Source organism: Hemibagrus wyckioides, linkage group LG12 (assembly GCF_019097595.1).
Source record: "Hemibagrus wyckioides isolate EC202008001 linkage group LG12, SWU_Hwy_1.0, whole genome shotgun sequence".
NCBI classification, from domain to species: Eukaryota; Metazoa; Chordata; class Actinopteri; order Siluriformes; family Bagridae; genus Hemibagrus; species Hemibagrus wyckioides.
The window spans coordinates 11787401-11806777 of NC_080721.1; the positions used below are offsets into that span (position 1 = coordinate 11787401).

A 19377-nucleotide genomic window follows, 5' to 3' on the forward strand; every position below is an offset into this window, starting at 1 on the left:
TCTGAAGCTGGTGAAATCACTGCGATTTATCGGCTCCCGTAGGAGATGTGAGGAAGTGGAGTGCGCCAGCAGGACCATAAAAGCGCATCTACATCACATTACTCCAGGTCAAAGTCAAAGACAAAGAAGCTTTATTGTCACTTCAACCATATATAGCTGATGTAGTACATGGTAAAATGAAAGTTCCTCCTGGACCAGAGGTGCTACACAGAAAAAAACAAAAATACAGGGTTACACAGACAAACATAGAACTAAACTATAATTCTATGGTGCAGAATTTTTTAAACTAAATATAAAACATAAGTGCAGAGGATGACGAGATACAGTACATAACGCCAACTGTCTGCAAAACGTTTTAGACAGTGAGTGCGAAAAGAAACAGGGGTAGGGACAGTGAGTGATAGTAGCAGAAATAGTTATTTAAGCTATAATAGATAAATTGTAGTTCAAAATATTTAAAGTGACGTGTGCATGTAAACAAGATCAGGTGTGTGTGTGTGTGTGTGTGTGTGTGTGCGTGTGTGTGTGTGTGTCCATCCTAGGTCAGACACCTTGAGACACCTAATTGCCTCAGGGAAGAAACTGTACAACTTGTTGCTGTGTCGGTCTGAATGCTTCGGTACCTTTTTTCCGGATGGCAGAAGGGTGAAGAGTGTGTGTGAGGGGTGTGTGGGGTCATTAACAGTGCTGTTTGCTTTGCGGATGCAGGAATATCAAAATAACATTTGTGAGCATTAGTGTACATCAGACACTGCAAGCAAGCATGCAAACACAATACCAGGCCACTAAGTAAATCAAGCTGCATTTTGCTCAAAAGAAAGTGCTACTTTTCTCTGTGTCTGGAGAATTTTGGAGACATCCTCATGGAGACTCTCATATCCTCATTAATTACACTCAGCCGGCAGACTCAACACAACACACCACACAGTGTTAGACTAGTCTGATATCTAACACCCAATTTGCACTTCCTCCATCAGCTGCTTAAATATAAAACTCACACACACACACACACACACACACACACTGCAATGTGACAACTGGATAATGTACTGTAGACTTAAATACCACTGTAATTTCAAATCCTACCAGATCTTTAGGAGAATATTTCACACACAGGATTACTGCAGAGATTAGAACAGACGGGAGTATAAATATGCATGACAGTTCCAGAGATGCTGTTTCCCCGGAATGCCAGCACACAAATTTTAACGTAAACGAGCAGGAACCTCAACTATCAGGTACAGTATACACACTTAATATAATTACCGTTGATATGGTGAAGTTGTTTGTGAGGACATGTTCAACATTCATGGAAGGAGTCTGAAGTTAAAGCGCTCTGTAGCAATTAGAACTTCAGAAGAGTTTCAGTGCTTTCCAGGTTTTGGAGCTTGGAAAACTGCAGTACTTCTCAATACCATTTGTCACATCTTTATTATGGAAGATGATACGAAATATGATTGTTTCCAGAATTTATGAATATGATCGATCACAGTAAAAATGCATGATTTGATCACAAAATGTAAAAAGCTCTTTTTTGGCCTTATTAGCTTCAGTTGAGATTTAAATAGAAAGAGAAAGATGCTATAACAGGTGAGAACAGGAACTAGAGTGTCATTCTTTAATTATGTCTCACCAAAGGAAACAGACTCAAAATATTTGCATTTACATTTTTGCCATTTTGCTCACACACTTATCCAGAGCGATGTACAAAAGTGCTATAAAGTCTTTATCAATGAATACATCCATATTGGTTCACTAGATCACAGACCTAGGATACCATCAACCTAAAAACTGTGTTGGGAGGAGAGACTTTTTTGCTTTTTGCTAAATACATAAAAGTAACATTTTTATATAAGAGCTAGTTTAAGTGCTTCAGGAAGAGGAAGGTCTTCATCGGTTGTTTGAAGAGAGTCATTGACTTCTCAGTGCCAAAATCTTGATATATACCTACCTCTTGTCCTGAAAGATGGTGGGACCAGTCAAGCAGTGCTAGTACAAAGATCTCAGCCTCATCCGGGTGACACCAAATAGTGTGGTTCTAAACCATTTCCCTTCTCGAAATCTTTCCCTTTGAAACAAGAAGCCACCATCATAGTTTCTGCAGTAAACTGTACCATAATCTTCAGTAGTTTTTTTTTAAATTGTTCATGTGAGGCCATCTTCAGCAGCTTAGCTGTTTTTGGCACAAGATGGCCAACACACGTGTCTCAAGTCTTTTTTCGATGCTCTTAATAATTAGGACAGGCTGAAAATGAGGTGGTTTGATTTCTTTGCATGCGTGGATCGTATGGGTTGTTAGCAACATCTGGTGAAAATTTCATGTCAATAGCACCTTTATAAATATATTTACTAGAAAAAAAATGGTGACGTGTTCAAAATGTTAAATTTACAAATTAAAATTTGAAACTTTGCTATTTTTATTCTGAATTTTTATATTTCTGTAAAGCTGCTTGTTGAATTAAATAAAAAATAAGACACTTAAAGGGAGAGGTTGAGGAAGTTTAAAAGCGTCAAAGCTTGTGCAGGATCTTCTTAGGGATTTTAGTCTCATCTCACCTCGGACCTACTGTCTTCTCTGGAACGTATTAAATGTGCTCATGTGTCTAAAAGTGCTGTGTCTGTGTCAGACCCCTCTGTAGGATGCAACATGTCATGCTGCAGAGTTTCCAAGTTGATAGCATTGTGTGCATCGCTGCTATGTGTTCTCCTGTTGATCATTGTTATAGTGCAGCTATCAGTGAAACTCAACAACATGACCAAAGAAAGAGACCAGCTTCAAGCTAAGAGAGATGAAATGCAGAAAATATTTGGTAAGTAGTCACATGTCCATACCAAGATAATCCATTACACAATAATCTGACAGTAATCCATAGAATTTCTATTGCATTTCATTTTCTTTCTTAAAAAAAAAAAAGAAAGTTTCCCTGATTTAGATTCTTACCCAAGAAACAAATTTCTCTGTGTTTGTGTTGGACCTCAGGACACAAGGTTGATCTTTTCTTCCCAACCTTGCAAATGTTGAACTAACAGCAGCTAAAGCATCACTTTTCATGAGGTATTAAATTTGTTCATTGGCTAGTTTAGACTCTCTCCAAATAACAAATCCAGTGTCTAATTTGGGTGATGCTTCAAGCTCCTTCTTTATACAATGGCACATCAACTTTGGCCCAGATTTGGTGGGGGTGATATTGTCTTTCATAAACTTGCAAATGCTGATGCCATTTTAAATTAAGTTTATTCTAAAAGTGGAATAGGTTTAGTATGTTGCTGCTGAAATGAGTTTAGTTCCCTCTTTATTTGACACTGTGTCAGTGTCAGCTCACCCTAGCTGAAGTTAATATTTTATTTATATAACCATTGCTGACTTAGTTGTGAGTAAATTGAATCACCGCTGACTTAATGGTGAACAAATGGTGATCAGACTGCTGCCCCAGTCACCCCACTGTTTCAGTTTTCTTTATGTCTCTTCTGTATGGGTTGTGACCCCCTAAAATATACATGCTACACCTTAAAATATATACCTATATACATTACATTAAAAAAACCATGCTGATCACACACTCTTGTGTTTCACATGACTTATGCTGTACAGAACTGAAAGTCTAGAGTATTTCCTAGAAACAGGAAAATTTAATCTGTTAACAAATCAGTGGTATTTTTCAGATCAGATCTTGTTGTAGCTCTTTTTGAAGAACCTTACATCTTTCTTCATACCCATGTTCCCCACAGACACCCGCATAAGCACATTTGTGCAAGGGGTTTATGGCGCAATGAAGAGAAACACACTGTTATAGCAATCTAGCACCAATGCCAACTAATAAGGAGCTAAAATAGTCTGCAAGTGTTGCAGTGAAACCGCGAAATGCAGAGATTCACTTCTGACTTCTAAGACCAGGAAGAAGAATTTTACACAAACAGACACTAATCATGAGGAACTAATCATGAGAAACCATTGCTGAGTCTGTGAGAAAAGTACCGTTAATGTGTCAAAGTCTTATCCAATTAAATGAGGAAGTACTGAGCCAATATTGTGCTTAAAATTATAAGTAAAAAAAACAAAAGTTATAAATAACGGAGTATGTTAATTTTAGTTCATGTCATGTAAGTTTGTTATATACAGTTAATGTGAGCAAATTAGTAGAATCATTCTCGGCATGCTTTTTCGGATAGAGGTAGATAGTTGTAGATCATGGTACATTGGTATAGATGGTGTTATATGGCATTATGTGGAATTAGATGGTGTAATATTGGGTAGATTTGTGGGTAGTTGGAGGTAGAGAGTTTTAGCTAGGAGTAGATGAGGGTAGATGGAGGTAGATTCTTTAGCTGGGGGTAGATGGAGGTAGATGGAGTCAAATTGAGTTAGATAAAGTCAAATGGAGTCAAATGAAGTCAAATGGATGCTTATCCTCAATTTCCACACTGCAGTCCAGGGCTTTTCCATCCTCAGACACACAGCTGTAGCTTCAATAACATTATGTAGCATGTAAAGACCAATGGAGATGAAAAACATGGCAGAAAAACTGGCATGATTCTTGATGGTTTAAACAAAACATGAATCATATGTCGCACCAACAGCCTCCTCTTATTATAGAGTGTCAATAGTTTGTACAGCTAGATGAATCTAATTTAGCATAAAAAGTCAGGGTCATTCTGTGAGCTTTACCGAGTCTGATGGCAAAATGGATCACTGTGAGTGGACTCAAATCAGAACAGCACAAAAATAGACCAAGAAATCTAGCTGAATTTGATCTGTTCAGTCGATGACTGGGCTAGCATTAATCACCTATCATTGCTTTGTCTCCCTCATTTTTAGTTTTGCCCTACAGTCTTCTTGGGAACTTGTGTTGTTAAATGTAAAGTACAAGACTTCTTGTGTTTTCTTGTGTTTGTTCATGGTTTTGTGGTCCTAGTTTAAGCCCTTTACCTTAACCTTAACCATAAGGTAAAGGACACAATACAAGAAAAAAAATGCATAGCTTTTCACACACATGGCTCATTTAGGGTGTTTGTTTGTTTCAGAACCTGGTGGATTCTCTCTATTGATTTGTTTTGTTTTGTATAGATTTATATAAATATTGTGTTCAGATCTGCACAAAATAATTGTTAAAAAAAAATAATCTGCCCAAATTTTTACAATTTTCAATTTTAAACAAGTTTTACAATTTTAAACAATGTTGTTTTGATGAAAACTTTGGTTTTTTGCTCAAACTGATAAATTATAATGACTAAAAAGAAAACCACAATAAGCTGGCTGACTGATGACAGACGAGCATTATGAGCGAAACTATGAAAGCTGAAAAGACTGACATGTCCCGTGACACGCAAAAATAAACACATTTTGCTGCATAAAACCAAACTGAGCTGAGGAGAAAATGCAATGTTATAACAATTTGAGTTCCCAATTTCTTTACAAAGTATCTACAGGTCTGTAAAAAATACCCTTAGACAACAGAGAAGTGAGAAGTATTGTAAGAGAAATGACAAATGTGGCTTGTTTCTGTCTAAAAATGCACTGACTCTGCAAATATACCCCTCTGCAGATGATACCATCCAGCATCATGTGGGATATTTCGTCACAAAGCGCATGAGCTGGAACAAGGCTAGACAGGAATGCAGATTGAGAGGAGCCGACCTTGTGATCATCAACAGCCGAGAAGAACAGGTCATCATTCTCGCCTTTTGTTGATATACAGACTTTTCCATGTCAGTTTAATTCTATTCATATCGTACTGTTGCTGTTACAGGAGTCCATCAGTCAGATGTTTATTGGTGAGGCTTGGATTGGTCTGAGTGACAGTGCTGAAGAGGGGAAGTGGATGTGGGTGGATGGTACAGAAGTGACCACAGGGTAAATGCTCACCATGCAGATCCTATTCTCAGCTTTACTATATGTCTATATGAAGTAAACAGGATGTTCTGACTCTGCATTTTTCCAGGTTTTGGTGGGAAGGAGAACCTAATGACTTCGATGGAAATGAGGACTGCGCTGCAACTGGCAGCAAATTTGCTAGAGCTATAATTTCGACATGGGCTGATTATTCCTGTGAAACTGAATTGCGTGCGATTTGTGAAAAGAAGGCAAATGATTAGAGCAGAAATCTGTTTTAACTTGAAAAAATCTGTATTTTGTGAATCTGTTTCAACAAAGCCATGGCTTTAAGCCAAATTCAGCTAGTTTTGTAAAAATGTTGCAGGGGAGTGATGATTTTTTTAAAAGGAAATAATCTGAAATCAGTATAATTAAATTCTGCAAACAAAAGGAAAAGAAAGGAAAAGAAAAAAGGGATAATGCCCATACCAGTAAAACATAAAATGGTATATTGCTGTAAAAAAAAAGAAAAAGAAAAAGGAAAAGCCAGTCTCTCTTTTCACAGGTTAGGCTCATGTAAATTGAGACATTGGCTTTAATTGGATAATCTGCTTAAAAACTTTTTCCCAGGAGCCAAAAAATTGAGCTTGCTCCTGTTTGGTTGTCTCTATGTTCAGCATTGAATGTCTTTGTCATGTCCCCCTCCACAGTGGTGGTTAATATGAAGCTTATTTGAAAGTATACACTCAGCACTTTGAAATTTATAGTGTTCATAATAGTGTTTCATAAGTATTTATGTTTTTCCTAGCCTACTAGGGGCAATATATTCATAGAAAACTTGAACAAAAACAGTTTGTGTTTTTCCCCCACGTTTCTGTTTTCAAAGTAAATGTTGATATCAAACCCTTTTCTGCTCTCTCTGATGCTCCAAGTGCTTGTTCATAAGCAGTTCAAATTCGTGTCATCTTTAACCATTCAAATTCTCTGTAAGGAAGAAAATGAAGTCTACAGCAGTTTAACTCAAAAGCCTGAAGGTGAATGTGGTGTTTTGAGTACGCCTTTAGAGGGAGCTCTCTTATGTGAGTTAAGAATGGTAAAGATAAAAAAAAAAGAGAGAAGTAGACAGACTTCTTTTTTTACACAGAGAATTTTTTACCCCGGGAATTCACTACCGCTTTCATTATCGGAGTGTACATTCCCATCAGCACTAATGCTCTCTAAGGCTCTATGTGAGCTCTACGGAGCTATTAGCGAGCTGCAGAATGCTCACCCCAACGGACTGTTTATTATCGCCAGAGATTTCAATCATGCAAATCTCAGAACAGTGCTCCCTAAATTCCATCAGCATGTGGACTTTGCGACGAGAGGGGCGAACACGCTGGATCGCGAGGAACAGCGAGGAAGACCACCCCTCTTCCAGAGGACCAGGTGCTCTGTCTCACCACGGCTGACGTGAAGAGAACTCTATGCAGAGTTAACCCACAGAAGCCTGCTGGACCAGACAACATTCCTGGCAAAGTGCTCAGGCAGTGTGCAGAGCAGCTAGCAGATCTTCACTGACATCTTCAACATCTCCCTGATCAGCTCCATCGTCCTGATGTCCCTCAAGATAGCGACCATCGTCCCTGTACCTAAGAAGTCTACGGTTTCCTGCCTCAATGATTATCGTCCCGTCGCACTCGCACCAATCGTGATGAAATGTTTCAAGAGGCTTGTCATGAGGCACATCAAGTCACAGCTACCACCCTCACTGGACCCCTTGCAGTTTGCGTATCATCCTAACCGCTCCACAGACAATGCCATCACCACAACCCTCCATCTGGCCCTCACACACCTGGACTGTAAGCTGTAGGGACTCGTATGTACGAATGCTGTTCATAGACTTCAGTTCAGCATTCAACACAATCATCCCTCAGCAGCTGATTGAGAAGCTGAGTCTGCTGGGCCTGAACACCTACCTCTGCAACTGGATCCTGGATTTCCTGACTGGGAGACCTCAGTCAGTCCGGATCAGGAACAGCATCTGCAGCACCACCACTCTGAACACTGGAGCTCCTCATGGATGTTTGCTCAGTCCATTGCTGTTCACTCTGCTGACTCACGACTGTGCAGCAATGCACAGCTCCAACCACATCGTCAAGTTCGCCGATGACACGACCGTGGTGGGTCTCATCAGCAAGAACGACGAGTCAGCATACAGAGAGGAGGTGCAACATCTAACAGCCTGGTGCAAGCCGACAACCTGTCCCTGAACATTGACAAGACTAAAGAGATGGTTGCTGACTTCAGGAGAGCACAGAGTGACCATTCTCCGCTGTTCATTGACTGATCCTCAGTGGAGATCATCAAGAGCACCAAATTCCTTGGTGTCCATATGGAGGAGAACTTCACCTGGTCACTCAACACCAGCTCCATCACCAAGAAAGCCCAGCAGCACCTCTACTTCCTGAGGAAGCTGAGGAAAAGCCATCTCCCTCCCCACATCCTGACTGTGTTCTGCAGAGGGTCCATCGAAAGCGTCCTGAGCAGCTGCATCACTGCCTGGTTTGGGAATTGCGCCATCTAGGACCGCAAGACCCTTCAGTGGATAGTGAGGACAGCTGAAAAGAGTCTCTCTCTCCTCTATCACAGACATTTACACTACATGCTGCAAACAGCATTGTGGATGATCCCACACACCCCTCACACACACTCTTCACCCTTCTGCCATCTGGAAAGAGATACCGGAGCATTCGGGCCCTCACAACCAGTCTGTGTAACAGTTTCTTTCCTCAAGCCATCAGGCTCCTCAACACCCAGGACTGAACTGTACTAAACTTTCTCTCTCTCTCTCTCTCTCTCACACACACACACACACACCCAGGACTGAACTGTACTAAACTCTCTCTCTCTCTCTCTCACACACACACACACACACACCCAGGACTGAACTGTACTAAACTCTCTCTCTCTCTCTCTCTCTCTCTCTCTCTCTCTCACACACACACACACACACACACCCAGGACTGAATTGTACAAAACTCTCTGTCTCTCTCTCTCACACACACATACACACACACACACACACACACACTCTCTCACCTGTGTGGACACACACACATAACTTTATTGTTCACTGCTTATTGCACTACCTCAACCCTGTTAACATTTCATTCCGCTGCTATATTTATGTTTATTTATGTTTATTTCTATTTGCACTAACTCAACCACTGCTACTGTATTTTTGCACACTACGTGTTGTCAGGGCGCTATATATACAGTATATATATATATATTTTACAATCATATATGTCATTAGTTACCTGGTTTTTCTACTGTTTCTGAAAGCTGTACATCATTTCATTTTATTTCATTCCATTTCACATGTCATTGCACATGTTCTTTTTCTTTTTCGGCGCTAAGTGTCCTGTTTTTGTGTTGTCTTTTTGTACTTATTGGCTTCTGTCTGTTCATTCAGAGCTTACTGGGGAAATGATAGCCTTGATGGAAGACAGGAGGAAGGAGGAAAACCGAGTCTCTTGCTTGACTAGGAAGGAATATAGCTATCAGAAATCCTGCTGCTCTGTAGCCTGGTATTATAAAAACAACAGAAAGGAGAGATTAGAATAAAGAGACTGGAAGCATTTTAAGGGAAGCAGGAGGAAAGAAACATGTTCATCCCCTTCTGCACTATGTTAGCTAAAAATTAATTTAGTCTTGTATCAAAAGTATCTAAAAGTCCCATGCTACATTCATACTTTTTTATGCTACCTTTTTAAAGTATTCATGCAACTGGCTTCTTCACTGATTTCAGTTCTTAACTTCTTTGTAGTGAGCTATAAAATGTGTCACGCTCACATGCCCTTTGTATCCAGGACATGATCATTTGGAAGAAATGACCAAACATTGGAAATGAAAACACTCTGATGAACATGTAACCAGAAAACTGGCAAGTTCTCGCTAGACAATGGACTCCTTCAAGTACAACTGGCAGGTCCATGGCGATCAGATTAACCATGTTGGGCTTGGGGATCTTCAGTGGATCTTTTAGTGTGTCTGAAGAATCGGACAGCATGAACTGCAAAGCCTCTGGATCGAACTTCTCCCAGGTCTTATAGAACATCTCAAAGTCTTTCTCTCATAAAAGCTCGCTGCTCTCCTCCGTTGCCACTTTCTTTTTTAACATAGGCGAAGTTGGACATGTGTGGGAAAATTTTTTGAAACATTTGCTTTCCATGCGTCTAATCATTAAGTACATCTGAATCAGTAAGGGTAGGTTAAAATTTACCTTAATCAACTTATCAACTTGATTTCTTTCCTTTAGTCTTTAAGACAAATCTAATTCAGTTTTAATCATTAAAACTAACAAAGAGACATTGCTAGGTAAATCGAGACAAAGTGTTTAATCATTAAACTTACTCAGGTATGCTTAATCAAGTGATGATTTTAAGGTAATATAACTAAGTTGCTTCGATCATTTCCATAAACAATGTTGTCTGTCTAATTATCGTATCTAATCTACGGGTTATCTGATTATCTAATAATGCTTTCAGTATTAAGCACCTTTCATAATCATTAGTCAACAGCTAAACTTATAGCAAATAGATGCAAAAAAGAGAGATGAGCAAAACCATCTGAGTCATCGTTAGTTAGAATTATTTGAACTTTCTGGCGCCTATGGTCTGGCTTTGGCGTAAACAACATAAGGGCACAAGCTCGCATAATATAGCATATTATGGCGCTGGCTCCACTGAGACCGAAAAAACATGTTGATGAAGATCCAGAATCCTTGGGCTTAGGGACGAGAACACCATAACAGGTTTATCTGACATGTTCGAGAGAGAGCGTAAGGTCAATCTAAAAATAATTAAAGTTTATATAAATTGCATATAATCAATTTGGATTGGCTAGATACGTGGGAGCTAAACCATTTAGAGCCTTGTATGTGAGTAGTGCTAGTTTATAATCAATTCTAAGTTTAACAGGTAGCCAGTGCAGGGATGATAATATTGACGTTATATGATCAAATTTTCTTGATCTGGTAAGAACTCTGGCGGCTGCATTCTGGACCAACTGTAGCTTGTTTATTGAAGATGCAGGACAACCACCTAGTAATGCATTACAATAGTCCAGTCTGGAGGTCAGGAATGCATGAACTAGCTTTTCTGCATCAGATACAGATAAAATGTTCCTAAGCTTGGCAATATTTCTAAGGTGGAAGAAGGCTGTTTTTGTGATATTGGAAATATGATTATCAAAGCACAAGTTGCTGTCTAATATTACATCCAGGTCTTTCACTGTTGAGCTAGTAGTAATAGTACATCCTTCTAAATGCAAGCTGAATTGTGAGAGCTTCTGTGTACTGGTTTTTGGACCAATAAGTAATAACTCTGTCTTACCAGAATTTAGTAATAGAAAATTATCGGTCATCCAATCTTTTATATCTTTGACACACTCAGTTAATCTGGACAATTTAGATTTCCTCTGGTTTTGATGAGACATATAACTGGGTATCATCGGCATAACAATGGAAACTAATCCCATGTCTTCTAATGATGTTATCCAAGCGAAGCATGCATTACACTGGACAGTTCTCCATTTACATCTACAAAATAGTATCGATCAGACAGGTAGGCTCTAAACCATTCATAAGATCCATAAACCATAAGATCAAGCAGGACTAAAATGGAGATGCAGCCTTGGGCCGAAGCTAAAAACAAGTAATTTGTGATTTTAACTAGTGCAGTTTCTGTACTATGATGGGGCCTAAAACCTGACTGAAATTCTTCAAAGATGTTGTTTTCCTGTTAGAAGGATCATATTTTAGCTGACACCACCTTTTCTAATATTTTAGATATAAATGGAATATTTGAAATCGCTCAAAAATATAAACAGTAGCAAATCAAGGAAATGAATCGAGCACATCACACATACATCACATACATCACACATACATCACATACATTACAAATACATCACACACATTACAAATACATCACACATACATCACACACATGCAACTAAGGTTTGCCAAAGTTGGAAGAGACGACTCTGTGTGCATTTACAAAGAAATGCTAATCCTCTAGAGGAAGTTTAGTTAGTAAATCAAGCTGCATTTTGCTCAAAAGAAAGTGTTAATTTCCTCTATGTCTGGAGAATTTTCCAGACATCCTGCAGTCTGCACACTAATAACCTCAATAATGACACCTGTGCAGCCAGCAGAGACAACATGACACACACCACAGTGTTAGATTAGTGTGATATCTACACCCAAGTTGCACTTCCTCCATCCGCTTAAATATATCACTGACGCACACACACACACACAGACACACACACACGCACACACACACACACACACACACACACATACTCATGCTATCTACATGATAGTTGTATAATGTAGTGTAGACTTCAAGACTGCTGTAATTTTAAATTCTACCAGGTCTATAGGAGAATATTTATATATAGGAGAACACACACTTGTAACCCAGGATTACCTCAGAGATCAGAACAGACAGGAGTTTAGATATGCGTAATATGCGTTCAAGAGATGATGGTTCACCAGAATGCGAATACGCAAATTGGGAGAAACCCCGGAATACCAGGAACGTAGACAAGCAGGATCCTCAATGCTCAGGTGCAGTATACACACACACATATATATGACACGGCTGTGCTTATGAATGTCATGAAATGATGATAGGTTTTATTACATATACAGCACGGCACTGTTGAATTCTCCATCCTGATTGGTCAGAAGATGTGGATTTGTATACTATAGAAAAACCTAATCATCATTTATGTGGTGAAGTTGTTTGTAAGGAGATGTTTAGTTAACATTTATTGAAGGAGTGTCAGGTTAAAGACCTCAACACAAAACTTCAGTTTTAGTGTTTTCCAGGTTTTGGAGTTTAGAAAAGAAATTTCATAATCATCATGTGCAGGTGACTTGATCACTCCTCAATGCCATTTTTCATAGTGTTATGATGAAAGACGATATGAAACATGATTGTTCACAGTAAAAATGCATGATTTTATTACAAAGTCTCAAAAGCTCCTTTTTTTGGTTTTATTTGCTTCAATTGAGATCTTAAAGAAAAGAGAGAGAGATGCTATAACAGGAAAACAAAGTGTTTTTTTTATTATGCTTAACCTTCACCTTCATATAAGGAAGAAAATCAGCTTCAGCCTCATCTGCATGACAGATACTGTGGTTCTAAACCATTTCCCTTCTTTGTACCATTCATGTGGTCATCTTTTTTGGCACAGGATGGCCAACACACTGCTACCACTCTCCTCAAGTGTTTTTGCTTGTAGTTATGAAGATAGACTGAAAATAAAACAAAAAGGCAGACCAAAACCTAACACATTAATTCTGAACTCAGACACCCATAAAGGGAGAGTAGTCTTCGATTACATGGAGCATCTGCAATTCGATTATTTGGAGCATCTGCAATACAATTTGTAACGTGTTCCACATCAGTCACAACAAACCAAAAAGAGAAAGTCGTTTCTTCTGTAGTTTTAATCTGGAATTAATCGGTCAAATCCGCTGTGGTATACCACCTCAGTGTGGATCAGTTTCCTGTAACAGCATGCCCCAAAATTCACTCTCAATTCATATGAGAAGTTTGGGTCTACGTCAGGTCCAAGGGCAGTTAAAGGCTGTTTAACACTGGACAGTAAAGGCAGCATGGATTTTAACACACTGAATTAAAGTGTCAGTGTGTGCTTCCTGTTTAAAATAAACATGAAAAAACAGACAACTTCAACACAAACAAATAGAATTGATGTCTACTTTATTTCATACAGCAGTCATCATATGACATTCAGCTCTGTGGAAAATACAAAATAAATATAATAGAATAAATAAAATAAATAAAAAAATAACATACTATTGCCAGCAGTTATTAAATGTTTAAAACTACAAGTATAGTTTAAGTTGAAGATTAATGCTGTCATATAATGTTAAATTATTATATACTTTTATCATATAAGCACAGAGTGTGCATATGTGTGAGAGGTAAAATGAGGGTGACGGGGTGATGGGTGACAGGGTGACGGGGTGATGGGTGACGGGGTGATGGGTGACGGGGTGATGGGTGACGGGGTGATGGGTGACGGGGTGATGGGTGATGGGTGACGAGGTGATGGGTGATGGGTGACAGGGTGATGGGTGACGGGTGACGAGGTGATGGGTGACGAGGTGATGGGTGATGGGTGATGGGTGACGGGGTGATGGGTGACGAGGTGATGGGTGACGAGGTGATGGGGTGATGGGTGAAGGGGTGATGGGTGACGAGGTGATGGGTGACGGGGTGATGGGTGACGGGGTGATGGGTGACAGGGTGATGGGTGACGGGGTGATGGGTGACGGGGTGATGGGTGACAGGGTGATGGGTGATGGGTGACGGGGTGATGGGTGACGGGGTGACGGGGTGACGGGTGACGGGGTGATGGGTGACGAGGTGATGGGTGACGAGGTGATGGGTGACAGGGTGATGGGTGACGGGGTGATGGGTGACGAGGTGATGGGTGACGAGGTGATGGGGTGATGGGTGAAGGGGTGATGGGTGACGAGGTGATGGGTGACGAGGTGATGGGGTGATGGGTGAAGGGGTGATGGGTGACGAGGTGATGGGTGACGAGGTGATGGGTGACGGGGTGATGGGTGACGGGGTGATGGGTGACGGGGTGATGGGTGACAGGGTGATGGGTGATGGGTGACGGGGTGATGGGTGACGGGGTGACGGGTGACGGGGTGATGGGTGACAGGGTGACGGGTGACAGGGCGACGGGTGACGAGGTGATGGGTGACGAGGTGATGGGGTGATGGGTGACGAGGTGATGGGTGACGAGGTGATGGGTGACGGGGTGATGGGTGACGGGGTGATGGGTGACGGGGTGACGGGTGACGGGGTGATGGGTGATGGGTGACGGGGTGATGGGTGACGGGGTGATGGGTGATGGGTGACGAGGTGATGGGTGATGGGTGACGGGTGATGGGTGACGGGGTGACGGGTGACGGGGTGATGGGTGACGGGGTGATGGGTGACGAGGTGATGGGTGACGGGGTGATGGGTGACGGGGTGATGGGTGACGAGGTGATGGGTGACGAGGTGATGGGGTGATGGGTGAACGGGGGATGGGTGAGGAGGTGATGGGTGACGAGGTGCTGGGTGACGAGGTGATGGGTGAAGGGGTGATGGGTGACGAGGTGATGGGTGATGGGTGACGAGGTGATGGGTGACAGGGTGATGGGTGACAGGGTGATGGGTGACGAGGTGATGGGTGATGGGGTGATGGGTGACGAGGTGATGGGTGACGAGGTGATGGGTGACGGGGTGATGGGTGACGGGGTGATGGGTGACGGGGTGATGGGTGAGGGGGTGATGGGTGAGGGGGTGGTTGTGAGACAGGGCTGACAGAGGTGTTCGAGGGTGGTGAGCCGTCTTTTGTGGTTTGAGCACAAAAACTGCTCTGGTCATCTGAGTGACACCAAAGTCTGTGACTCGTCCTTCATCTTCTTCTTATCATTGTAGAATCAGTGTCACCCAGATGAGGTTGGGTTCCTTTTTGGGTCTGGTTCTTCTGAAGGTTTTTCCTCATATCATCTCAGGGAGTTTTTCCTTCACCACCATCATTAATTAGGGATAAATTTAAAAATAAAAATTGTAAACTTGTAAAGTTTTATTCTGAATTTTAATATTTCTGTAAAGCTGCTTTGTGACATCCATTGTTAAAAGCTCTATAGAAATAAAATTGTTACACTTAAAGAGAGATGTTGAGGAAATATAAAAGCTTGTACAGGGTCTCATTAGTGATTTAATTCTCATCTCACCCGGGACCTCCTGTCTTCTCTGGGACATTTTATATGTGGTCACGTGTCTAAAAGTGCTGTTTCTGTGTCAAATATTACTGTAGGAGGTGATACAGCATGGAGCAGATGTTCCAGGTTGATGGCAGTGTGTGCAGCGCTGCTGTGTGTTCTCCTGCTGATCGTCGCTATACTGCAATCAATAAAACTCAACAACATGACCGAGGAAAGAGACCGGTTGCAGTTCAGTTATGACAGCATGACCTCAAGGAGAGACCAGCTTCATGCTGAGAGAGATAAACTGCAGAAGATGTTGAGTAAGTAGTCACATGTTCACCCAAGTCTACACCCTGGTCATGTCTTTGGTTTGTTTTCCTGATCTGTTCCTTGTTTTCTCTTGATTACTGTGTGATTTTTACTCTTTTTGTTCAGGAGTTTTACCCAGTCTTGCCTCCCATTTGTTTGTACATTTTTTGATGCATTTCCTGATTTAGCCAGGAAGCAGATTTTTCTGTATCTGTGTTGGAACTCTGGATACAAAGTTGATCTTTTCGTCCTAACCTTGCAAATGTTGACCAAACAGCAGCCAAAGGAACATTTTTCGTAACGTTTCATAATGTTTTAAATTAGTTTATTGTTGGCTCGTTAGGCTCTGTCCAGAAAACAAATTCAGTATCTATTTTGAGTGACACATTGAGCTTTACAGAGACTGATGACAAAATGGATCACTGTGAGTGGACTTCAATCTAAACAGCATGTGAAGCACCAAAATAGACCAGGAAATCTAGCTGAATTCATTCCGTTCAGTCGATGACTGGGCTAGCATTAATCATCTATCATTGCCACAGCACACTGGCTGATGGATGATGGAGGATCACTATGAGCAGAACTCTGACCAGTGAGAGGCCAGTTTACTGACCTGTGACTTGAGTGAAAATAACGCATTTAACTGCCCATTTAATGTGAACTGAGCCAAGAAAAAAATGCAATGTTGTAACAATTAAGTTCCCCTTTTTAAAACAAATGACAGATGCAAAGCTCTCTAAAAACACCCCTAGACAACAGGGAAAATGAAAAAATGAGCCTTGTTTCTGTCTATAATTGTACTATTGCCCTCTGCAGATTATACCATCCAGCAGCGTCTGAGATACTTCACCACAAAGCGCATGGGCTGGAACGAGGCAAGACGGGAATGCAGATCAAGAGGAGCCGACCTTGTGATCATCAACAACCAAAAAGAACAGGTCATTATTCTTGTCTTTTAGTGATATTCCAACTTTTTGTCATCAGTTTAATTCCTTACGTATCATCCAGTCAACCACATCTGACACAGTACATAGTTAAATGAAACAACATTTCTCCAGGACCCTGGTGCTACATAGACTACATGCAACATATAATTACAAAACAGAAACAACGCAGAGCTAAGGACAGAAGTTTGTCCAAGCTACATAAAGTGCAACTAAGTGCAAACAGTGCAAAGACAAGACAGTGCAGAAACAGAAAGTACAAAAAACACAAGACAGGACACATAGAGCCAAAAAAACATGTGCAACCAAACAAAATGGAATGTGCAAACAAGAAAAGATTTTCGTACTGTTGCTGTTACAGGAGTACCTCAGTCAGATGGTTATTGGTGAGGCTTGGATTGGTCTCAGTGACAGTGCTGAAGAGGGGAAGTGGACGTGGGTGGATGGTACAAATATAACCACGGGGTAAATGCTCACCATCTTGTTTTATTCTTTATCAGATCTTATTCTCAGCTCTACTGTACCTTTAAAGTAAAAATGATGTTCTGATGTTCTGCATGTTTCCAGGTTCTGGTGGCAAGGAGAACCAAATAACTATGAGCAAAAGGAGGACTGCGCTGCAACTGGCAGCAACTATGCTAAAGCTGAAGTTACGACATGGGCTGATTATCCCTGTGAAACTGAATTAAATGCAATTTGTGAAAAGAAGGCAAATGATTAGAGCAGAAATCTCTTTTAACTAAAAAATATCATATGTATTTTGTTAATCTTATCCAGGGTCAAGGCCATGGTTTTAAACCAAAATCAGCTAGTTTTGTAAAAATGTTGCAAAGCAGTGATGTTTTTTTAAAGGAAATAATCTGAAATTGAAAAAGTCAGTCTCTCTTTTTACGTATTAGGCTAGCTTCAGGCCTTTTTGCACAAGACCTATGTAATTGTGCCAGATGTAGTTGGGATGGACGTTTCTCTGAGACCTGGCAACCATGTTTTTCAAACACACTGCAAATCCAACTACAATTTTTAATTTTAACGTCAAAATTATTCCCCAGCTATATCCTGTGTCATCATCATGCATAACTTTAAATTTCAGTGCTTTTTTAGTTTCAACTATTTGCACTTGTTGCTATGTACAGTGAAACCTTGACTTACGAGTGAATCAACTTACGAATTTTCCGAGATACGAGCCGTCGCTCAGTCGATTTTTTGCTTTAAGATGCGAGCTGAGATCTGAGTCAGTAGGTAGCCCAGCGAGCGGTCAGTTCACGTGGTTATCTCTCCAGGTCGTGTGTTGGCACTGTGTAACGACACTTCCTCACTCATTTTCCAAACAATCTGAAAGGGAGGAAGAAACAAACCTCCTTGGACAGGTTTTTATTGAAACGCCCTGCAAGTGAAAGCGAGGAAAGTGTGGCGAAAAAGGCAAAAGTCAGTGAATAAGAAGATTAAGTGAAGTAAAAAAAATGTAAAAAGTAGCAATTAAGTTTAGCGATAAAGTGTAGCATAGTGTGTAAGTTAAACTTAGCAATTAATTGTAGCATTAAGTATGTAGCGAGTAAGTTAAGCGATACAGCACAAAATTAAAAACTCCGCCAACCTCCTCCACCAATTTCCTTCACCTCCGCTAGCATCTTCGTCTGATCTTCAACATAAATACACTTAATAAAACCAGTTTATTTCTTTACATTCTCTTTTATTATGTATTATTATTTGTTTATACATTATTTGTTATTTATAAAGTACATTTTTTCTTATTTAAAAACACGTAACAAAAAAAATTGGTGTGGTTTTTGGGGGGCTGGAATGGATTAATAGCATTTCAATTCATTTTAATGGAGAAATTTAATTTGATATACAAGCAAACTGAGTTACGAGCTTGGTCACAGAACCAATTAAACTTGTAAGTCAAGGTATTACTGTATTATGCAGTGACAAGTCATATCTATCTATCTATCTATCTATCTATCTATCTATCTATCTATCTATCTATCTATCTAATTTTGTTTGGTTTTCTCAATAAATGATGAATTGATATTACTGAGTTACGACATTGGCTCTAACTAGATCATTTGCTTTTAAACTCTTTCTCGAGGCCAGAGTTATTGTTCTCAGAGTTATTGTTACGTGTTCAGCATTGCATGTCTTTGTCATGTCCCACTCCACAGTGGTAGTTAATATGAAGCTCATATGAAAGTAGACACTCAGCCAGTGGCGGACTGGGACAATAATTCAGGCCGGGAATTTGACTCCACCTTTGCTGCTGTCGTCACTGCCACCCTATTCATGTAATCCACCAGACTGCTAATCTTGTAGGCTAACCCTATTAGCTGATGAAACAGGTAGACTACCAGACCAATTATAAATGAATAAATAGGCTTAAATGAACCCTCAGAAACTCACTAGGAATACACCATCTATACTACTACACCACAGACAAATATAAAATTGGCTTATAGTTTTACACAGATACACATTCAAATGTTGAAATATAAATTGTATGTATTTCCAATGATCAAGTA

General features: G+C 40.4%; 2 protein-coding genes across 3 annotated transcripts; both read left to right on the plus strand.

The window, feature by feature from the left end:
- The first annotated feature begins 937 nt into the window (after window positions 1–937).
- LOC131362830 (hepatic lectin-like) lies at window positions 938–6692 on the plus strand. 2 transcript variants are annotated; one of them, XM_058405124.1, is made up of 5 exons: window positions 938–1238; window positions 2628–2810; window positions 5544–5665; window positions 5748–5851; window positions 5940–6692. In XM_058405124.1, exons 1-5 carry the CDS (start codon window positions 1154–1156, stop codon window positions 6091–6093), a joined length of 648 nt encoding a protein of 215 aa, XP_058261107.1. In that variant the 5' UTR covers window positions 938–1153; the 3' UTR covers window positions 6094–6692. The 2 variants fall into 2 exon arrangements, with proteins under 2 accessions (XP_058261107.1, XP_058261108.1); XM_058405125.1 differs by having other exon boundaries at window positions 940–1238; window positions 2727–2810; window positions 5940–6690.
- Window positions 6693–9178: 2486 nt separating this feature from the next.
- Window positions 9179–18823, plus strand: LOC131362825 (CD209 antigen-like protein C). The gene is made up of 5 exons (XM_058405119.1): window positions 9179–12431; window positions 15719–15928; window positions 16734–16855; window positions 17223–17326; window positions 17429–18823. The coding sequence occupies exons 1-5, from the start codon at window positions 12323–12325 to the stop codon at window positions 17580–17582; spliced, it is 699 nt and encodes a 232-aa protein (XP_058261102.1). The 5' UTR covers window positions 9179–12322; the 3' UTR covers window positions 17583–18823.
- The last annotated feature ends 554 nt before the right edge of the window (window positions 18824–19377 follow it).